Below are 19,649 nucleotides of genomic sequence, written 5' to 3'. Positions count from 1 at the left end.
CCGCCACTAATCACAGGCTCCCTTGCTGCTGAGCATGGAGAAAACAAGACCCGGGGTGGGATGCTGTTCGTGACCTCGGACTCTCCTCCCGCTGGGGCCACCCCCACCCCTCCCCAACCTCGCCCCCGAATACCACAAGCTGCTTTACAGCCGCTGCTTAGCTTCAAAACCGCTTGTTGCCACAGATGTTCTCCGCCTCACACATGCATTTTCCTTTTTTTTTTCTTTTTTTACTCACACTTTCTATATGAATAGCAGATTGTAATGCTTCTTGTTTTCTGATCCAAAGGGGAAGAGTCTACATCAAATTAGACCAGCTTGCCTTCAACAACCTCAGTAAATGCGTAGGTGGATGTTCTGACCCTCTTCCCTCCCCGCCTCCCTCTCCCATCCCTACCCCGCTGGAACTGCTCGCAGATGTTTCCTCCAAGTCTTTCAAGATCCGATTCTCTGACTTTCTGGTCTCTATTAACGAACTGCATTTCTTTCATCCAGCTCTCTCTGATTGCTTTGCACTCCCAGCCCACACAGGATCAAGAATGCTGTCCCCCCCATCCCTCTGCCGGGTCTCCAGCGAGTTCGGTGAGCGAAGAGAAGCTACAGAGGAGATCTGAGCAGCACCAGCCCCTGCACTCAGCTCCCGTGGCCGGTTCTCTTACATATTCTGTCTTCCAAGATCTCACTTACTACAAACACGGGAGGGGGTGACGGGATCTGTTCATGTAACGTTATGTTCTTCATGAAAAAGAAAGGCTGTCCACTGAATCCATTTTTAGTTATTATTTTTAAAAGACAGGAGTGCCAGGACTTTGGGTGGTAGTGTTTCATCTTTAATTCATTGTCAATCTTTCTGCAATATACTGTCATAGTTATGATAGAACAAAATCAAACTAATTTTTCTTGATTTACTATTTATCTTCCCAACACCATGCTTCTCCTCATTCCAAATAATCAGTTTATCAAATGGCAATGCCTTACATTTAAATATATTTTGTAATTTATATTGTTAAATTTCCCACTCAAAACTTAACAATTGCTTGGACATGCCTCCTTGAAACAGAAATGGTAACTGCCCCCTTTCCCTCTTCTTTTAAAGGCTACACTTCTGCAAACACTCGGCCTTCGTACCCTCCTAGCAGGAGCAAAGGTGTAAGGCCAATAGCGCTTCTCACACCGAATGTGCGGTGTGAATGCTCGTCAGCACGCGGGAAGGTAGCCTGCAGGCCTGGCTCTGCTACTAGAGAGAAATGTGGCAGCTTGAGCAAGTCACAGAGACTCTCTGGGTGTCTCTTTGGCTATAAACGGAAATCCTAAAGCGTCCACATCAAGATAAACAAGAAGGTTTGTGATAACGAATTTCAAATGCCTCGCAGGGACAGGAATTGATAGAGTCAATAAAAAAGTTACTCTTTTGCACGTGTCCCAGAGCTAGATCTGAGGTCTCCGATGGGAAAAACAAAAACAAAAACATAATTCGTCTCCATTCACCTGAAAGTGGATCCACACAAACGACTGTACTCCAGGTGGACAAGCCACTCATCGGGTCCAGACCGGAGATCCACTCCCAAACCTCGCCTGCCAACACACAGGGCTGAAGGGGCGCCTTCCCTAGAGGCATCATTCCAGGCAGTGGGTTCCCCTACAGCCTTCCTAAGCCAGCAGGCTTTTTCCTCTGTGTCTACTTCATTATTCTCAAATTATAGAGTACAAAACCTCTCTGTTACTTGATGTCCGACATTCCCTACAGGAAGGGGGGTATGCTGAGCACCCACCGCGATGCTGGGCGGTAGGACACAGCCGCCACAGAACCAAGAGCGATCAAAGAATAGCTAGCTGTCCTTAAAGGGGGACAGCCCACTACACAGTAAGAGGAAAAAGTCAGACAAGGATTTTAAAACCTATACCCAACACTTCATGAACAAACCAGGAAATCACAGCATTTGGCAAAAAGAAAACACCTTCCCAAGTCTGAACAAAGTGCTGGTCTTGTGAGTGTGTCCTAACGCACAGCCATGCAAGGAAACGTTTCCTTCCCTTCCATGCCTATTTTTTTTTATCTCATTTCTATTTTATCTACTGGACATTACATTTCTTTTCGTACACTGTAAAAATTATCTTTTTGAGATTAAAAAAAGTCAGCAATTTGGCATGTATGCTAATTGGTTATTGTCAAGTGTTTTAGGAAAATGAAAATGAAAGAAAAAATTCTCATTAGCTTGGGTCTAGTAATCTGCTATAATTTATAACGTGCTAAGCTTATCTTTATAGTATTTTCTTTTAATAGAAAATTAGTAATTCAAATGAAATAAGAAAGAGTATGTTCAAAGAATTCTAAAATCTTTCCAGTTTTACCGTTGAAGTCCTTGGTGTCAGTCATAAATTCTACAAATTGGTCTCACTGTTCTTCTAACCATGCACAGTATTCTCTTACCCCCACTTTGCCCACACTAGTCTACCTCTGTAATGCCCCTCCACCTGACACCGACCTTCGAAAACCCTTTCTTCTAAAACCCAGCTCACACCATGTCTCCCGTCACTGGTGGCTGCGTACAAAACAGGTGTAACAGCGCACGGATACTCGATGAAATGTCCTAAGGGAGTGCAGCCCACAGAACACTAACTCCCTCAGTGTCGGCTTCTGGAATCGCGTGAGAAGCACTGGAATCTCAAATCTGAGTTAGAGTACGTAAGAGAACCGAGACAAGGACTGGTGCCAATACTGTGTGTTTTGCAAAGGATTACCCTGATCCATGTGTCGGTACACCCAGGCAGAAAACACACGCTCTCGGGAGAGAGACTGTTGCCCTGCGGTCCAGAAGTGCTTTTAAAAAACAAAGCAAAAACGAAATTTAAACAGGCCAGCAGAATAGGCAAACTACCGTCCCAGCTAAAAAGCTCAGGTCCCTCTTTATTTCTGGGAAACAAAATCAAGAGTTTAGTGCCAATAACAGCATTTAAAGTGGCCTGGGCTGATGAGTCACTTGTCTTATTTAGGAAGGGTTAGAACTGTTATTCACAGAAGAAGGAAACACCGATTATCTTAATTCTAAGTCCAGAACTGTTCAAGCGGCTCTGGGAATGTTAGTAAAACAGTCAACTAACCAAACAGAACCATCGTTCAGTAGCTCTAGTGGGACGTATTTGAAGGAACAGAAGGTTACGTCTAATGCTATGACCCAACACTCTGAGCTACTAAAAAGAAACTCAAAACCCTGTGCTGGATACAAAAAACACTGCTTAAATTTCAGATAAGGGCCACCAAGGAGGTCAGAAGACTCATTAATACAGCTGAACGAGAAACAGTGACAGCTCAAACAGCCGGTGAGACTCATGATCGCAGATGTACAACAGTGATCTCTGAACACAGACAAAAAAGGAAAGCAGGGCTTCAGTGTGAGAAGAGCCCGAGTGAGGATTACACGGAGGGCCAACGGTGAGAAAGAGAGGCAGACAGGATTTCTAGCCCAGCGGCTGACTACTCTTCCTGGCCCCTGGGCAGGTTTTGAACCTTCTTTCCTCTAACTCCTCTGACAGCACATGCTTCTTCGCAGTCTCTGTAGTCACCTGATTTCCTGTTCAGGGGCAGAGTCACTGTATCTACAGGGATCCTCTCTTGTCCGTTACCTTGGGATACAACAGGATAAAACCATGTCATCACGAGTTAGATTATCTTCTAATGGCCTTTTTGGTAATTCCAGCCATTTTTTTGGCATTGTATCTGAGACTAACTGGTCTTAAGCATTACTCAAGAGCTAACAGTGATGCTGATTACAAATACAAGCACAACTTTTAAAAGTGGGGCCTTTTTTGGACAAAATTCTTCTCTTCTTTGAGAACCACTGCTTTAGGATAAAGTTTTTAAGAAGTCAAAGATGCTTAGCCATAGCCACTCATTATCTCAACTCACTGATTTTATTAAGTGCTTATTAAGTGTGAGGCACTATTATCAAATCCGAGTACAAAGCAGTGGACAGACAGATAAGAGCTATATTCTCATCCAATGGGCCAGATTGATAACAAAAACAAATACATCATAGTTTCAGATGCCAGCGAGTGCTGTGAAAACCAACAAAACAAAGCAGGAGAAAGAGACTAAATGCGACTGAGGTAAAGGTGCCCTTTCAGAAAGGGAGGCAAGAAGTCAGAGGCAGCTTGGCTGTGAGCTGAGGCCCCATGAAGAGCTGCAGAACGGTCTGCGCCGGGGAACAAGCACTGAGTGCTGAGGCAGGATGAGCTCGACCTGTTCTAGCACCGAAGAGTGGGTCAGTTTAGTGGGGACACAGTAAGAATGGGGAAGTGTGGCAGCAGATGAGGTCAGACACGCAGATAGAGTCAGATCACGTAGGGTCTTACATGTCTCCACAAGTGTAGATTTTATTCTAGGCACAGGAGAAAGCCACTGGAAAGATTTAAGTGAGAAAGTGAGAAAGGGAAACATGTTTAAAAGGTAACTGTGGGGACGCCTGGGTGGCTCAGCTGGTTAAGCGTCTACCTTTGGCTCAGGTCATGAACCCAGGGTCCTGGGATCGAGCCCCTCGTGGGACTCCCTCTCAGGAGGGAGTCTGCTTCGCCCTCTGCCCACCCAACCCCACCCGCGTGCATGTGTACACATATTCTCTCTCAAAAATAAAATCTTTAAGAGAAAGAAAGGTAACTGTAGCTTTGGTGTAACTGAAAGACTATAGACAAACAGACGCTTAGTTAAAATAATGAGAAGAATTTAGGGTAATCTAACACAGCTTATTTGCTTTAACTTGAAATGAACGGATGTCGAAGGGAGTACAGGCCCTCATCCCCTGCCCAAGAAAAAAAAGGAAGGATCTCTTAGACTTCAAATTTCTATTCTGCTGAAGACCGGCCTTTAAAAAAACATTCAATCCAAATTAATGAACAGTAGTTTTGAAACTATTCTATAGTTCTGACAGCCCTAAGAAAAGGATATATTTTTTCTTGCTCAACTCCCACCTTACCTCTTGCAGACCTAAAATCAGAAGGTCAACCTCGGGGCTCCTGGGTGGCTTGGTCAGTTAAAGCATCAGACTCTTGATTCTAGGGCCGGTCATGATCTCGGGGTCCTGGGACTGAGCCCTTCGTCAGGCTCCTAGCTCAGTGGGGAGTCTACTTCCTCCCTCTTGATCTGCCTCCCTCCCCCTGCTCATTCTCTCTCGCTCTCAAATAAATAAATCTTAAAAAAAAAGAAATAAGAAGAAAAAGGACAGCCTCAACCATGATCCTCTAAAAGAGGCTTGATTATAGGAAAGTCTCCATTACTTGGAAATACTAAATTGTCATTTATTTCTCTCAGATCATTAATATAAACAACATTTAGCTCCTCTAAATTTGTACTTGGTAAGATGACTAATGATATAAATAAGATTATAAAAAAAATCATTTAATGAGTAGAGTTTTTAAATCTCTAAGAAACACCTATTGACAAATCAACCTGTGATAAATTGACTGGAAATCAATCTCATTATTGTTGCTTCCTTCTAAGAATTTCTTCAGTATTCTAGTTTGAATCAGATACTTCAAAGCAACAAAATTCTATATTGTCTTAAAGATTCTACAATTCATTCACATTTTCTGTTTATGGAATGCCCTTTTTTTTCAGTTTGAACTAGTAAACATTATTAGCATAAGAAAAATTAATGCATAATCTTACCTCCACTTTAATTCTCTTCGGGGATAATTCATCTCTTTCTCCACATTTTGACCTGAATAAAATGGGAGGGAGAAAAACTTGAGAAGGTAACAAATTTTATTCTAAAGACATCTCAATCTATAAACGTCCACCAAAACATACATCCCTGAAACCCTTACACCAGAAGTAAGACATTCATATTACAGACATAACAAAAAAGACTTTTCGTCACTTCTAAATTAACATCAGGGAAGTATGCAGACACAATTATATTATACATTTTAAAAGGCCACTACCTAAAAACTTCCCCACAAAGAAAGTACTCAATAAATATGTAATGATTATCAAATAATACAAAAGGCAAAAAAAAATCAAGCAGGATTATACCACATGATATCTTCCTACAGACCAGCAGGAACACTTCAGGATAAAAGGCCCAAAGTGGCCATTTAAGATGAATGCTTAAGGCTACATAAGATTAAAATGCACCTATTGTCTATCTATTGAAACTACAGATGCATTTTCCCTCAACCTAGAGATCCCTCTGCTGGCACTCTATCCCAAGGGTACCTACAGATACATGAAACTGCCAATTAAACTGTAATAAGCTATCAATTACAAGTTATCCTTCAAAGTAAAAGATGTTAAAATGTGAAAAGTACATTTCAGAATCAACAAAATATGTATGTCATTATTTATGATGATGATATTTATAATGATAACAGGCTAGAAACAACTCAAGTATCCATCAGTAGGGGCTGGGTAAATAAATCATAGTGGGGCACTGGGGTGGCTCGGTCGGTTAAGTGTCTGCCTTTAGCTCAGGTCATGGTCCTGGGATCATGCAACTGAGCCCAGCATCAGGCTCCCTGCACAACAGGGAGTCTGCTTCTCCTTCTGCCCACCCCCTGCTCGTGCACCTGTGCGCTCGCTCTCTCTTTTGCAAATAAGTAATCTTTAAAAAAAATCATAGTACATATACACAATGCAATACCATGGCGCTGTAAAAAATAATGAAGAAGATGTATACATACTACCATAATGAGATTGCCGAGACATGTTAAAAACAAAATACAGAATAATACAGATACATACTACCTACTGTTTTTTGGTAAAAATGAGAAAATATATATCGTTGCAAGTACATTAACACAGACTGGAAAGATGAAAGATGAAAAAGAAACTAATAAAACGACTTCTCTGAGAAGAGGAAGAAGTTAAAGAAGACCAGAATGGGAATGTAACTTTTTATATTACATATTCACATGGTTTTGGCTTCTAAATTATGCAAGCGTGTTATATATTTAACTTAAAAAGTATATAAATGGAAATACGACAAGAAACAGCTAAAAATTGTGGAAAGCAATGCCTCTGGGTGTGGTATCCTGAAGGGGCAGGGAAACTGGTGAGTTTCAGTACAAGCCCCATGTACGGTAAATCTTAAAGCATGTACATGTATCACCTTGATTAAATTATGTAAATAAAGAAGTCAGAAAATTTTGTGTAATACAATGAAAAAAATTTAAAAATCACTAAATCAGCTCTTAATCATCCAACTTAAAAAAATCTTATAATTCTACAATATTGCTGCTATATATTCTTAGCCTGTTCACTTAGTCTAATAACTTCACTTTGTGTCTATGTGGGCTCTTAAGGCATAGCAAAGGAAACTGCTATGAGTTTGGGGCCATAATGACAGTAAATGCCTCAACAGTGACTTTTCAAATGTGAACAGGTATGAGGGTAATCTGGGACCCTTGTGAAAATTTGGATTCCAAGACTCCATCCCCCAAAACTGTGATTAATTAGGGCCAGGGAGGGTGCTCAGGATGTGGTTTTTCAACACACGCTGAATTACGCTAACGCATCTCCTCAGAGAAGCAGCGGCACACACAACTCATGGTGAACTAGAAATCCACGTGCGACAAGAGAACAAAAAAGATGGAAAGATGAAAAAGAAACTAATAAAATGACTTCTATGGAGGAAGTCAATCGATTTAGGATTCAAATGAAGACGAGATGAACAGTAAGACGTGTTTGTATTACATTTTAAAACCACCACTGCTTTCAACATATAAGTTTTTTACTTCAAATATTCCATATTCCACTTCTTATTTGCAACACAAGTCCATATTCCATGTAATCTGGCATCTTCCGATGTTCCTTTAAGTACTGGCCAATGGAGTCTCTTCCTCCATTCAACTAATCTCACTGGATCGCAAACACCTTGCCAAAGGAACCACTTGGCTTCTACCAAGAGTTCAACAAGTTCACACGGTTAGTGAGTATACAAGTCTATACATACTAACTACATCTCATCATCACACTCAAAACCAAAGCATCTGTGTGAGAAGGATGTTAAAACCACTATCAGAACAACGCTATAGTGCTACGGAACTGTCTTTCAAAAGAAAGACAAAAGGAGAATTAAACAAAACCACCTTAGCAGTGTTTTGAATAGTCACTTCACTCTTTAATTTTACAGAACCACAGTCACATTACAATTCTACTTTTTAAAAAAATGCTTATAGTCTATCAATGGGTAATGCTGTACGTTCTACCTCTACCAAGCAACGCAAAAATATTGCCTGCCAATTAGACACTTACTTAGTGGTTCTGTAGGTATATTTGTAGGTGACTTCTCGAGAAATCTGCCTGGCCAGAGCAAACAGTTCATCTCTTCTCGTCAGCAGCGCATTATCCTTTACACAGAGCTGAGCAGCCGCTTCGTTAACAGTGAGCTGTGTATCCAAACAAAGTTTAAAAATTATAAACATCTGTATTTAATCAATTAAGAAAATGTTTCACTTAAGGATAAAAATGTCACATTGTATAATGAGATCACAGTCTATAAAAATCAGGATGGGTCTTCATTAGTCCTAAGGCCTAATTTCAGAAGAAAATCACATCACCTACCATCTCTCAGAACTCAAATTAATCAAAATAGTCACCCTGGTTTATGTATTTATATACTTAATTTTTGTTTAGGCATGGATTTATAGAAAATAAGCAAAATAAAACAAAAAATTCTGTATCTCATTTTTATGAAAAGCCAAGGATTTGATATGACTTGTTGATACTAGTTCCCTAACTAAAAGTGAGTATATGCGGTCTGACAGGTATTATTTTTTCAGTGTGAACTGATATGAAACTTCTTAGGAAGGAATAAGAGTTTTATGATTTGAGTTAAATATTTATCAAATTACTTAGTCAAAAAACAGAGTTACCACAGATTAGGGCCATACAGGAAAATCAAGGTCTTGGAGTCACTAAATCTCTAAAATTCATCTAATTCCACTCTTTTATCTATGTGTTAAATAATGTCAATACAGAAATGCTACTTGACAAAAGCACTGTATTGAAACTTAAAATAGCAATGTTATCCAAATTGAAAATCTGTTAATTGTTTAATTAGAAAAGGTTTTTTCACGTAATTTTGCCAATTTAAATAGATGTAGGGAAATGCCATGCAGTATATCAAACTTTTTCAAAAAGCAAGAAACACACTCGTTGCAGGCATGACTGACAGCAAACAGAGTGATGACAGACAGACCTGAGGTGAGTCCTGCGGCATCACTTACCATCTGTGTGACTCTGGGCGTCTAAAAACTTCTCAGAGCCTCAGCGTTCTCAGAGGCAAAAACAGGATAATCAAAACGGTAACTACCCCAAGTGACTAACAAGAAAGAAAATGAGACACACCTGGCACAAGGTTGTTCTTAGTATTAGTTCTTGTTTTCCTTTCATAAAAAAACAGGCATTACTTCCTTCCTACCCGGGCATCCCATTCTGTTCACAAAAATGTTCTATATTTAAAATTTTCAAAAATACAGAGAAGCAACAGAAGAAATTCAGCCTTCATTCTATTAAGGCAATGCAGAGTGCAAACCTTCCATCTATTAATATTTTATTATTTTTTTAAGATTTTATTTATTTATTCATGAGACACACAGAGAATCAGAGGCAGAGGGAGAAGCAGGCTCCCTGCAGAGTCTGGAGCCCAATGTGGGACTTGACCCACAGGGTCCCTAGACCCTAGGTCCTAAAGCTGAACTGAAGGCACATGACTGACCAAATGAGTCAGCCGGCACCCACATCTATTAATATTTTAATGTATATTATTCTAATATCTGTGAACATACAAACATGTATGTGAATATAGATTTGTAACTGCCTTTTTTCACTTATGTATGCTGTATTTTTTACTTCTATCATGTTGTTAGGCAGAAACTTCGTTTATTTTTGTCAGCATCTGGCATGGGCTGGCTACTCAACAAGTACCTGTTGGCTGATAAATGAGTAAATACTCTTTACGATGTCATTTTTACTACACCGACATATAATATTCCATTGTAGAGAAGAGCAATATATTATTTAAACCAACCTCACTCTGAACATGAAACTTTTCATGTATGTTTTCACGTATTACAAGGTAAGCTGCAAAGAATGTTCTTTTTTTTTTTTTTAAAGATTTTATTTATTTATTTGACAGAGAGAAATCACAAGTAGTCGGAGAGGCAGGCAGAGAGAGAGAGAGAGGGAAGCAGGCTCCCTGCTGAGCAGAGAGCCCGATGTGGGACTCGATTCCAGGACCCTGAGACCATGACCTGAGCCGAAGGCAGCGGCTTAACCCACTGAGCCACCCAGGCGCCCTGCAAAGAATGTTCTTAACTATGTATCTTGGCACACATATTCAACTGTTTTCTTAGAATAAACTCCTAAGAATAAATTTGTCAGGTCACAGACTATACTAAACTTTACAAGATTTATAGATTTCCCCAAATTACTCTCCAGGAAAACTGCTCCAAATCATAATACTACCAACAATTACATGAAGATCCATTATCCAGAATTAACCAATACTGGTTATTTTATTTTAAAAGCTTTACCAATTTGATGTATTTTCCGTATCATTTGGTTGTAATTAACATTCCTTTGACTATAAAACTGAACCTTTTTTCTTATGAAGTATTTTAAAATTTGCTTACTCATGGCAGTTGCCTGTTTCTTCTACTGCGCTATTTGGTTTCTTAGGGACTTCAGGAATTCTTTATGCATTAAGAGCATTAACTCTTCATATGCAGTGGCTTTTCTTTTTCATACCTTATCATTAGCCTTATGGTTTTTGTCTTGGGTGCCATGCATAGAAACTCCCTTCTCACCCTAAAACATGAATGGTTTCCTGTAATTTGGCATAACAGTTTTATTTTTTCCACTTAACTACTAAACCATTTAGAATGTGTTATGGTGTATGATATAAATCACGTATTTAACATTCCCCTCCCCAGATTTCCACCTATAATTTACATTGTCTAATTCTCAAATAATTTTGCTATGGACAAGGTTATACACCCAGGCCTCCTATTTTAAACCCACAACTGAAAATGAGAGCATAATAGGAACAATGTGTTCTCAATCTTCTCCCCTTTTCCTAAAGAATCATCAACAGATCAATTTCTTCGCTAAGCGCCTTTTTAAAAAATTTATCTACTTATTTTTATTTATTTATTTTTATTAACATATAATGTATTATTTGCCCCAGAGGTACAGGTCTGTGAATCGTCAAGCTTATACACTTCACAGCACTCACCATAGCACATACCCTCTTCAATGTCCATAACCCCAACCACCCTCTCCCTCCCCGTCCCAACCCTCAGTTTGTTTTGTGAGATTAAGAGTCTCTTATGGTTTGTCTCCCTCCCAATCCCATCTTGTTTCCTTTATTCCTTTCCTACCCCTCAAACCCCCCACGTTGCCTCTCAACTTCCTCATATCAAGGAGATCGTATGGTAACTGTCTTTCTCTGACTGACTTATCTCGCTAGCGCTTAAGTGCTTCTGAAAGGCACAATGTAACTGGAGCTAAAAGTGAAATATAAAGAATGATTTCCTAAATAAATTAACTTCAATTTTGGAAAAGCAGTAGCTACAATGACCTTGAAGACTTTCTTAAACCCCCTTTTAGGTAGCCCTTTCTTTCTTGCATTCGTACCCTAAATTAGTAGGGAGAGCTTTGGATTGTTACTGAGGTGTTTTAACTGACATTTCAGAGGTACCACCTTATGCACAACCACAGAAAATAACCTTTCAACATCAACTGAAAATAGCGTTCTAGTATTCCATCATCCTACCAGAAACCAAAAACACAAATGTAGTATATTCTCTGTTACTGAATTCAGGCTTCCAGAGATCAAAAAAGTTGACCGAGCTCTCCAAGACCTTAGGGAAACTAACTGAAACTGTAGAAATAACTATCGCTCACCCCAAGTTGTAGTAAGAAGCTGATTCATCAGGGATCCCCTCAAAAATTGCATTTCCTGTTGGTGTTTTCTGTATTTCATGCTCCTAATTGTTAATAATTAAATCAGTAAATATTATGATGTATTTTTAAAAATTATATAAATACTCTGTTAGTCAAGTTTCCAGGGGCACATGGCTGGCTCAGTTGGTGGAGCGTGTGACTCTTGATCCCAGGGTCCTGAGTTTGAGCCCCACACAGGATGTAGGAGCCCGCTTAAAATTAAAGAAAAAAAAAAGAAGAAGAAGATGTAGTAGTAAAAATTCTAAGTCTCTAGTTTTTTTAAATAGGCAGCTCTACTCTACCCAGTGTAGAGCTCAAGGTGGGGCTTAAACTCAGGACCCTGAGATCAAGATCTGAGCTGAGATCAAGAGTCAGATATTTAACCAACTGAGACACCCAGGAGACCCTACGTTTCTAGTTTCATTAAAAATATAAAATAGGTATTCTCTCTAATTGGTTTACTTCCTCCAATTCCTCTTTTTTGTGGCTAAAAATGTCAAAAGCCCATTCATATTTTTATGTTAACTATTCCTTAAAGTTAGCTTCCTATCATTTGTAACTAGACCTAAAGTTTTCTTTTCTGGTAGTTAAAATTATAATGTTTAACAATCAAATGACTGTGACTTTCCATTTTGTATTGTTAGCATAAAAATACCATGAGAATGCTCTGTGACAGGGTGGCTCAAAAGGCAATCAAGGCTTTCATTTCCAGCACAGGGAGGGAAGGGCTGGCCTCCTCAGAGAAAACAACTACGAATATTGGATAAAAATAGGAGGAAAAATATCTTAAATGCTATCACTAAGCCAGCAAGACAAGAGTAAGGACTAGTAAGGATAAAATGAATGAAGACAAAGTAAGTTGAGGACAGCTGCTAGACCAGATGACCCTGAGCTTCAGCTCCCAACCTCACAGGTATGGTTAGTGTGGGAAGAGAACAGGAGGAAAAACCCAGGATCCACCAAAGGTGAGGGAGTCTGAGACCCCTCCCTCCACAAGCTGAAATCCCAAACCACCACACCCCCACTGTAAGCCTGAAATAGAAATATACCTGTACTCCCAGGAGAACACAAGGGAAATTACCTGTCTTGAACCCTGCTACTGAGTAGGGGAAAACAGAAGATACTCCCTCGAGATTTCATAAACCATCCCCTGCAAATTAGCCCACACATGACTTTCAGCCCTAATTTACACTATATGGGCTGAGAATTTTTTTCACAGGTTTCCAGAGTGGTACTGTGCAGAAAACAGGTGACTGGTAGAAGAAAAAGCAAACAACCTCTAGAAGAATCCATTTTCTTCTTAGGCCTCAAAACATTCCCACAGTTCTAAGAAATATGAGTTATAGACAGAAATCACAAAATATCCAAAGAAATAGGCATCAAAAGTAAAAACCAGCCCAAATGACCAAATAAGACCCTCAAAAACCTCAGAAAAAGTAAGAGATGAAAATGTGACTCAAGAAAATACAGTAAAAAAGATCAAGAAAAACTGAGAAAACAGAAGGAGAGAAAAAACTGGGGTAGGGGCAAACAGAAGACTTCAAAAGCAAACAACAGATAACACCGATTATAAACACAACAATGAAAACCAAAAGCCAAGGAAATATCTTCAATTGGTAAGGCAAGATAACAGACAATACAGGATTTGATACGCAGAATAAACAACGAGAGCAAAATAAAGATATTTTAGAGTGGGTTGTGATAGGACAGAATTTGCCATCGGTAGGCCTCTGTTAAGAAACTTCTACATGATAGATAAAACTTCAGACTAGAGGAAACTAATTCCGACAGTAAATCAGATCTAAAGAAAGGGAGGGACAGAAATACAAAATAAAATAAGGGAAATAAATTCAGAATAGTAGTCATTATAAAAAGTGTAAATAAGTCAATTGTTCTGGATAAAAGAAAAATGTGCCTATTAATTTTTTAATTCCAATACAAGAGCTGGATGTAAAACATGGATTCAGAAAAACTGAAAGTAAAAGGATGGTAAAAAGGTAACAAAGAGAAAACACATGTACTTGTATTAAAATCATACAAAATAGGCTTTTAAAGCAAAATGGGCTATGAAAGATTAGAAGAGTTGGTGCAGAACACAGAAAGAAACAGAGAACTCCACAACCACAGTAGCCGGTTTTCACACAACTGTTCCTGACAGAGCACGCAGACAAAAGCAGACTACCTTAGAGCAAGCTTGCTGAAACACACACAGAACACTCCACCTGCAGAAACACACACGAAACACCGGCCACACTGAGCCACATTAAAATCTCAGTGGATTTTAATATATGTAAGCCAAGTGCTCTGACCACAATGTAATTCAGTTAAAAATGATTAGAAAAATAATTAAGGAAAAGCCCTCATATTTGGAAATGAAAACACACTTCAAATAATTCATGAGTAAGAAATCATAAATAAAAAGAGAAGTAATCAGAATGGGGGGGGGTGGGACTTGATACCAAAACTTTGGGAATTACACCAAATCAGTATATAGTGAGAATTTATAGCCTTAACTGCTTACATTAGAAAAGAAGAACAGCTAAACGTCAATGAACTAGGAAGCATCTGAGTTAAGTTAGAAAAGAACAATAAAATGAACTGTAAGAGAGCACACGTGCACAGACACTACACACACACACACACACACACACACACACACACACGGCACAACTAAGAATATCAGCTAAGCCAAAAGTTGCTCCTTTAGAGATCAGGGGTTGGAAAGCTTTTGCTGTAAAAGATTAGATAGTAAGTATTTTGGGCTTAACAGGCCAAAGAGTCTTTGTTACAACTACTGAACTCTGTCTGAAGTTGTAGCTCAGAAGCAGTCACACAGAGTACATAAATGAACTGGCCTGGCTGGGTTCTAACAAAAACTTACTGGAAAATCAGGAGATGGGCCACATTTGGCCCACGTGCTGTAGTTCACACACCCCTGAAAAGATGAATAAAACAGACAAATCTCAGGCAAAACTGATCTGGGGGTTAAAAGAGACAAACGGGAGTGGCTGGGTGGCTCAGCTGGTTAAGCGCGGACTCGGTTTCGACTCTGATCATGATCTCGCAGGTTACGGGACGGAACCCCCCATCATGCTCTGTGCTCAGTGCGAATCTGCTTGAAGATCCTCTCCCTCCGCCCCTCCCCCCCACTCATGTGGATACACTCTCTCAAATAAACAAATTGTAAAAAAAGATGAGAGAAATGTACAAACAACAGAGGTCTTAAAAACAATAAACAACTTTACAATAATGAGTTTGAAAACTTAGATGAAATGGACATATTTAGAAAAATGTGACTTACCAAGATGACTCAAAAGAAGACTACTCTGATAGTCCTACAGCCCATTTTTAAAAATGATTAAAAAAAATTCAAGTATATGATGCTGAAATCAATGCTTTCTAAGAGTTTAGAATAAAGCATCAGAACTTATCAATAATGTATTCAGGTCTATCTATGGGGGGGGGTCCCAGGTTCAAAAGTCCTCCCCTCTCAAAACTAAGACTGCTGGGTTCCTCTGAAAGCTTCAGCCTTGACTTCTCAGCACTACAAGGAAAACTGACCTAAATGTGGCATATTCTGTGGGCCCAAGTCCTTATCTTAGTAACACATACACTTCAGCTCCTATAGAATTTCCAGTAGGTCTACAACTTACCCACTTACCCATCCACCCCCTCCCATCTTTAAGTGCCAGAAGTCTCCAATGGAAGATGCTATCTGACAAATATTCTAGAATGCCAAGCTGACTACTCGCTCGCATTTCTGATACCGCAAGCTCCTGCCTCCTCCCCTGGCCTTGCTGCTTTCAACTCTCAGTTTCTTTCTCCTCATCCATTCACTGACTTAAGATCCGACACATACACTGCTTGTCTGCTTACCATGTAACACACCTCGGGAAAGATGAAACATCTGTCTGCCTGGACTTCTAACACTTTGGGGTTTGTCCCTTAGAACCTGCCTCACCCCAACAACGAGTGCGGTTCAAGGCCCAGCCACTCACACTATCTTCATGGTCTGACTCCTATACACCAGGCCATATCCAGCGGGGTACCAAGACCATCGCTGATTTTTTAGCTTAAGAAAACAAAAAAGTGTTTATTCTAACAATGATTAATTTCATAATTCTTTCTGCCTGATATATAGTACATTTGGAAACAAGTATAAAAATGCATTAAGAAAGAGAATTTTATGTAGTTTACAGCTGAGAAAATGTTTTCAGGTGCAGATAACTTTTTGGTTTTCATTCACTAGTGACCTACATATTACAGCTGTAGGTCTTGAAAGATTGAAAGAACAGTGTCCACATGGGATTCATGAAGAAAACTCTCAAATACTGACAGTGACTTAACAATGAGTCATATATTTCCTTATTTGGAAATTGAGGACAAACCAGTACTGTTCTTTAATCTTAGGAATTTAGAAAAACTCACGTATCTTTCACTCATTTTAAATAGTCACGGGAGAAAATGTGAAATTACCATACCTACGCTTAATGTAGTACCTTTCTTTTAATTCTCTCAGGATTTCATAATATCCACCAAGTGCTGAATGGCTACTGGTTTGAAGGAAGCATCCTGATTCATAAACATCTATCCTAAACTGTATTTTTGGACCAGATTCACATACTTGAGTTTACAAATAACAAGTGGTCTAAGTTTCAAAGATATAAGCCACATATTCTAAAGCCCCCGCCCCCACATCTCAGCCTTCTAGCACTCATTCTGAGTGTTCTCTTATTTTGGGAAACTCATGATAATCTCATTACCTAAATACCATCTGTACCTATTTATCCAAAGAAGCAAAGAAACCTTAAGCAAAAGCCAAGTGTGAAATAATTTTTCTATTTTTTAAAAGTAGGTTAGGACTTTAAAAAGAAAAAAAGTGAGGTTGATTTGGTTGATCAAAGTCATCTCTTAACATACTTTCACTTTGAAAAAATACTGACTCAACTTTGGGTTTCATCTGCTATATTTTAAAATTACATTAGAGGGGCGCCTGGGTGGCTCAGTGGGTTAAGCCGCTGCCTTCGGCTCAGGTCATGATCTCAGGGTCCTGGGATCGAGCCCCGAGTTGTGCTCTCTGCTCAGCAGGGAGCCTGCTTCCTCCTCTCTCTCTGCCTGCCTCTCTGCCTACTTGGGATCTCTGTCAAATAAATAAATAAAATCTTAAAAAAAAAATTACATTAGAACTAGATTAAAGCATGAAACTAAAATTACCAACATGTATTGCCCTTTGTTTTCTATTAATGACAACCATAATAGCCTTTTGGTAGATTCCTCCATTAATTCATGGGTAATGAAAGCATCAAAGTGTGTCTGAATTATAATGCTAAGTGTATTTTCTAGATGGATTCCTAAGTTCTTGTGAGTCAGTTACTGTATGGGAACTATACATACAATTACAAAGGGATATGCCCCAAATAGATCAAATCAGATGCACTGTTACTTTAAACATTTTGCTAACCAATTTCCTTATTTTAAGCTCCAGTATGCATTCACATCTAAAAGCGTTTATTTAAAAAGATGACTGTGAAATTGCTGAAAACAAGATTAATATACAAAAATCAGCCAGTGACAGTAATCTTTTTTAAAAAGCGGGAAAAAATTTCACTTACAATTATATCCTTTTTAAATCTTATATATTTGCATATCCTCTATTAAATAAAAACTTGAATATATAGAAGACATTTAATATGTATATATATATACTTCACAGTATTTGACCTAACAAGAAATGTGCGAAACCTTTGTGACACAGGAATAAAAAACTATAGAATTATGAAGGAATATAAAAGAGCTAAATATTGGGACGCCTGGGTGGCTCAGTTGGTTGGGCAGCTGCCTTCGGCTCAGGTCATGATCCCGGCGTCCTGGGATCGAGTCCCACATCCGGCTCCTTGCTTGGCGGGAAGCCTGCTTCTCCCTCTGCCTCTGCCTGCCATTCTGTCTGCCTGTGCTCGCTCTCTCCCCTCTCTCTCTGATAAATAAATAAAATCTAAAAAAAAAGAGCTAAATATGTGAATATACACACTACCTTACTATATGGGGTTTTCATTATTTTAAGTATGTCAGTTTTTCCCAAATTAATCCATACCTTTAAGGAATTAAAAAAAAATACCACAGAAATTTTTGGGCAGCTTAATAAATGCATTAAACATTTCATTTGGGGGGGCCTGTGGGTGGCTCAGTAGGTTGGGTGTCTGACTTCAGCTCAGGTCATAACCTTAAGGTCCTGTGATTAAGCCCCACATTGGCGCCCTACTCGGTGGGGAGTCTCCTCATCCCTCTCTTTCTGCCCCTCTTCTTGCTCATTATGCACACTCTTACTCTCTCTAATAATTAAAATCTTTTAATAAATAAATAAATATAAAAATTACATTTGGAAGAAGAAATGCATGACCACCCAGAAAGATAGAAGCTACAAAACAAGACTACTGAAGGAACACTTGCCTGTCCAGATATTAAAATACATTATTTAGCTACAGTAATTAAAGTAATTCTATACTGGTAAAGGAATAGCAAACTAGACTAATGAAATCATATAGGATAGATCAATAAATATTACTATATAAAATTAAACTTCCACATGGCAAATGAGTCTGAAAGGTCAAAGGACAAATGATAATCTGGGAAAATATTTACAACGTAAGACCAAAGGTTAATATCCTTAAAATATAAAAATTTTTAACCAATCAAATTTCTTAGGGGTAAGAAAAATAAATTAAAACATCAAACAATTAAATGTTAAACAAAACATTAAACAATTAAAACAAAACAAATGATAAGAACATAAAATTTTATGTCTGTTATACATATGAAAAGATAGTCATCCTCACTAAGTAAACTTGAGCAATGAAAATTTTTCATCTGTTAGACTGTCGAAGATTAAAAAGAATGATAAATGCAGTATTAGCAAGAGTGTGGAGAAATGAACAGTTGCATGTAACAATGGAATCATAAAGCTGCAGTTTTATAATGCAATTCAGCAGCATCTACTAAAATATTAAGTCTATTTATTGTTTGACTCCATTATACCACATGTTGGAATCTATTCTACAGGAAAACACGCCAAGTCTGTCTGTAAAAGAGTATGTATATAATGTTCATGTCTACCATATGTAGTATCAAAAAAATAGAAACATCCTAAATGACAAAATGAATGGTTCAGATAAATAAGTAACGGCATGTTCACATTCTGGAATACAATATGACCCCAAAATAAAAAAGGTAACTCTAGGTGTATTCACTTGGAAAGATACCTAATATATATATTGTGCTGTGAATATAGTGTTAAAAGTTTTTTTTAAAAAAAGGAATTAGAGGATAGTGTACCAAATATGATCCCTTATTTGTACACGTAAAGAAAACTATCTGAAAGTTTACAGATTCAACTTCTTTACATTCTTTTGTAATAACTGAATATTTTTGCAGTAAATTTTATTTATTTATTTATTCATTCATTATTTTTTAAATATAAATTTGCAGTAAATATTCTTTGCTCTGCTAAAGTACAAATCAGGGGGAAAACCTAATGTTTCTTACATGGAATACTACATTCAAATGAACATTTTATTTCTTCTACAGGATTTATTTCTTCTATCGAATAAATGCTATAAAAATTTAGCAATAAAATGTCTTTTTAACTCTGAAAATGCATTTATTTGCCAAACATGTATAGGGTGTGTTAGACTCAGAGACATTCTCTCTGCCC

General features: G+C 38.4%; 1 protein-coding gene across 6 annotated transcripts in view; it reads right to left on the bottom strand.

Annotated features, from left to right (window-relative positions):
* The window catches only part of NAB1 (NGFI-A binding protein 1), a 44,818-nt gene that overhangs the window by 12,995 nt on the left and 12,174 nt on the right, over positions 1–19,649 (bottom strand). For all 6 annotated transcript variants that reach the window (XM_032354206.1, XM_032354201.1, XM_032354205.1 and 3 more), the window contains 2 exons: positions 8,249–8,382; positions 5,663–5,714 (listed from right to left, as the gene is read on the bottom strand). In XM_032354206.1, the coding sequence (XP_032210097.1) occupies positions 5,663–5,714; positions 8,249–8,382 (186 nt within the window). The remainder of the gene's footprint in view (positions 1–5,662; positions 5,715–8,248; positions 8,383–19,649) is intronic.

Source organism: Mustela erminea, chromosome 8, assembly GCF_009829155.1.
Source record: "Mustela erminea isolate mMusErm1 chromosome 8, mMusErm1.Pri, whole genome shotgun sequence".
NCBI lineage: Eukaryota > Metazoa > Chordata > Mammalia > Carnivora > Mustelidae > Mustela > Mustela erminea.
Note: the sequence above shows the minus strand (reverse complement) of the source record. Positions and strands in the feature narration are given on the sequence as shown.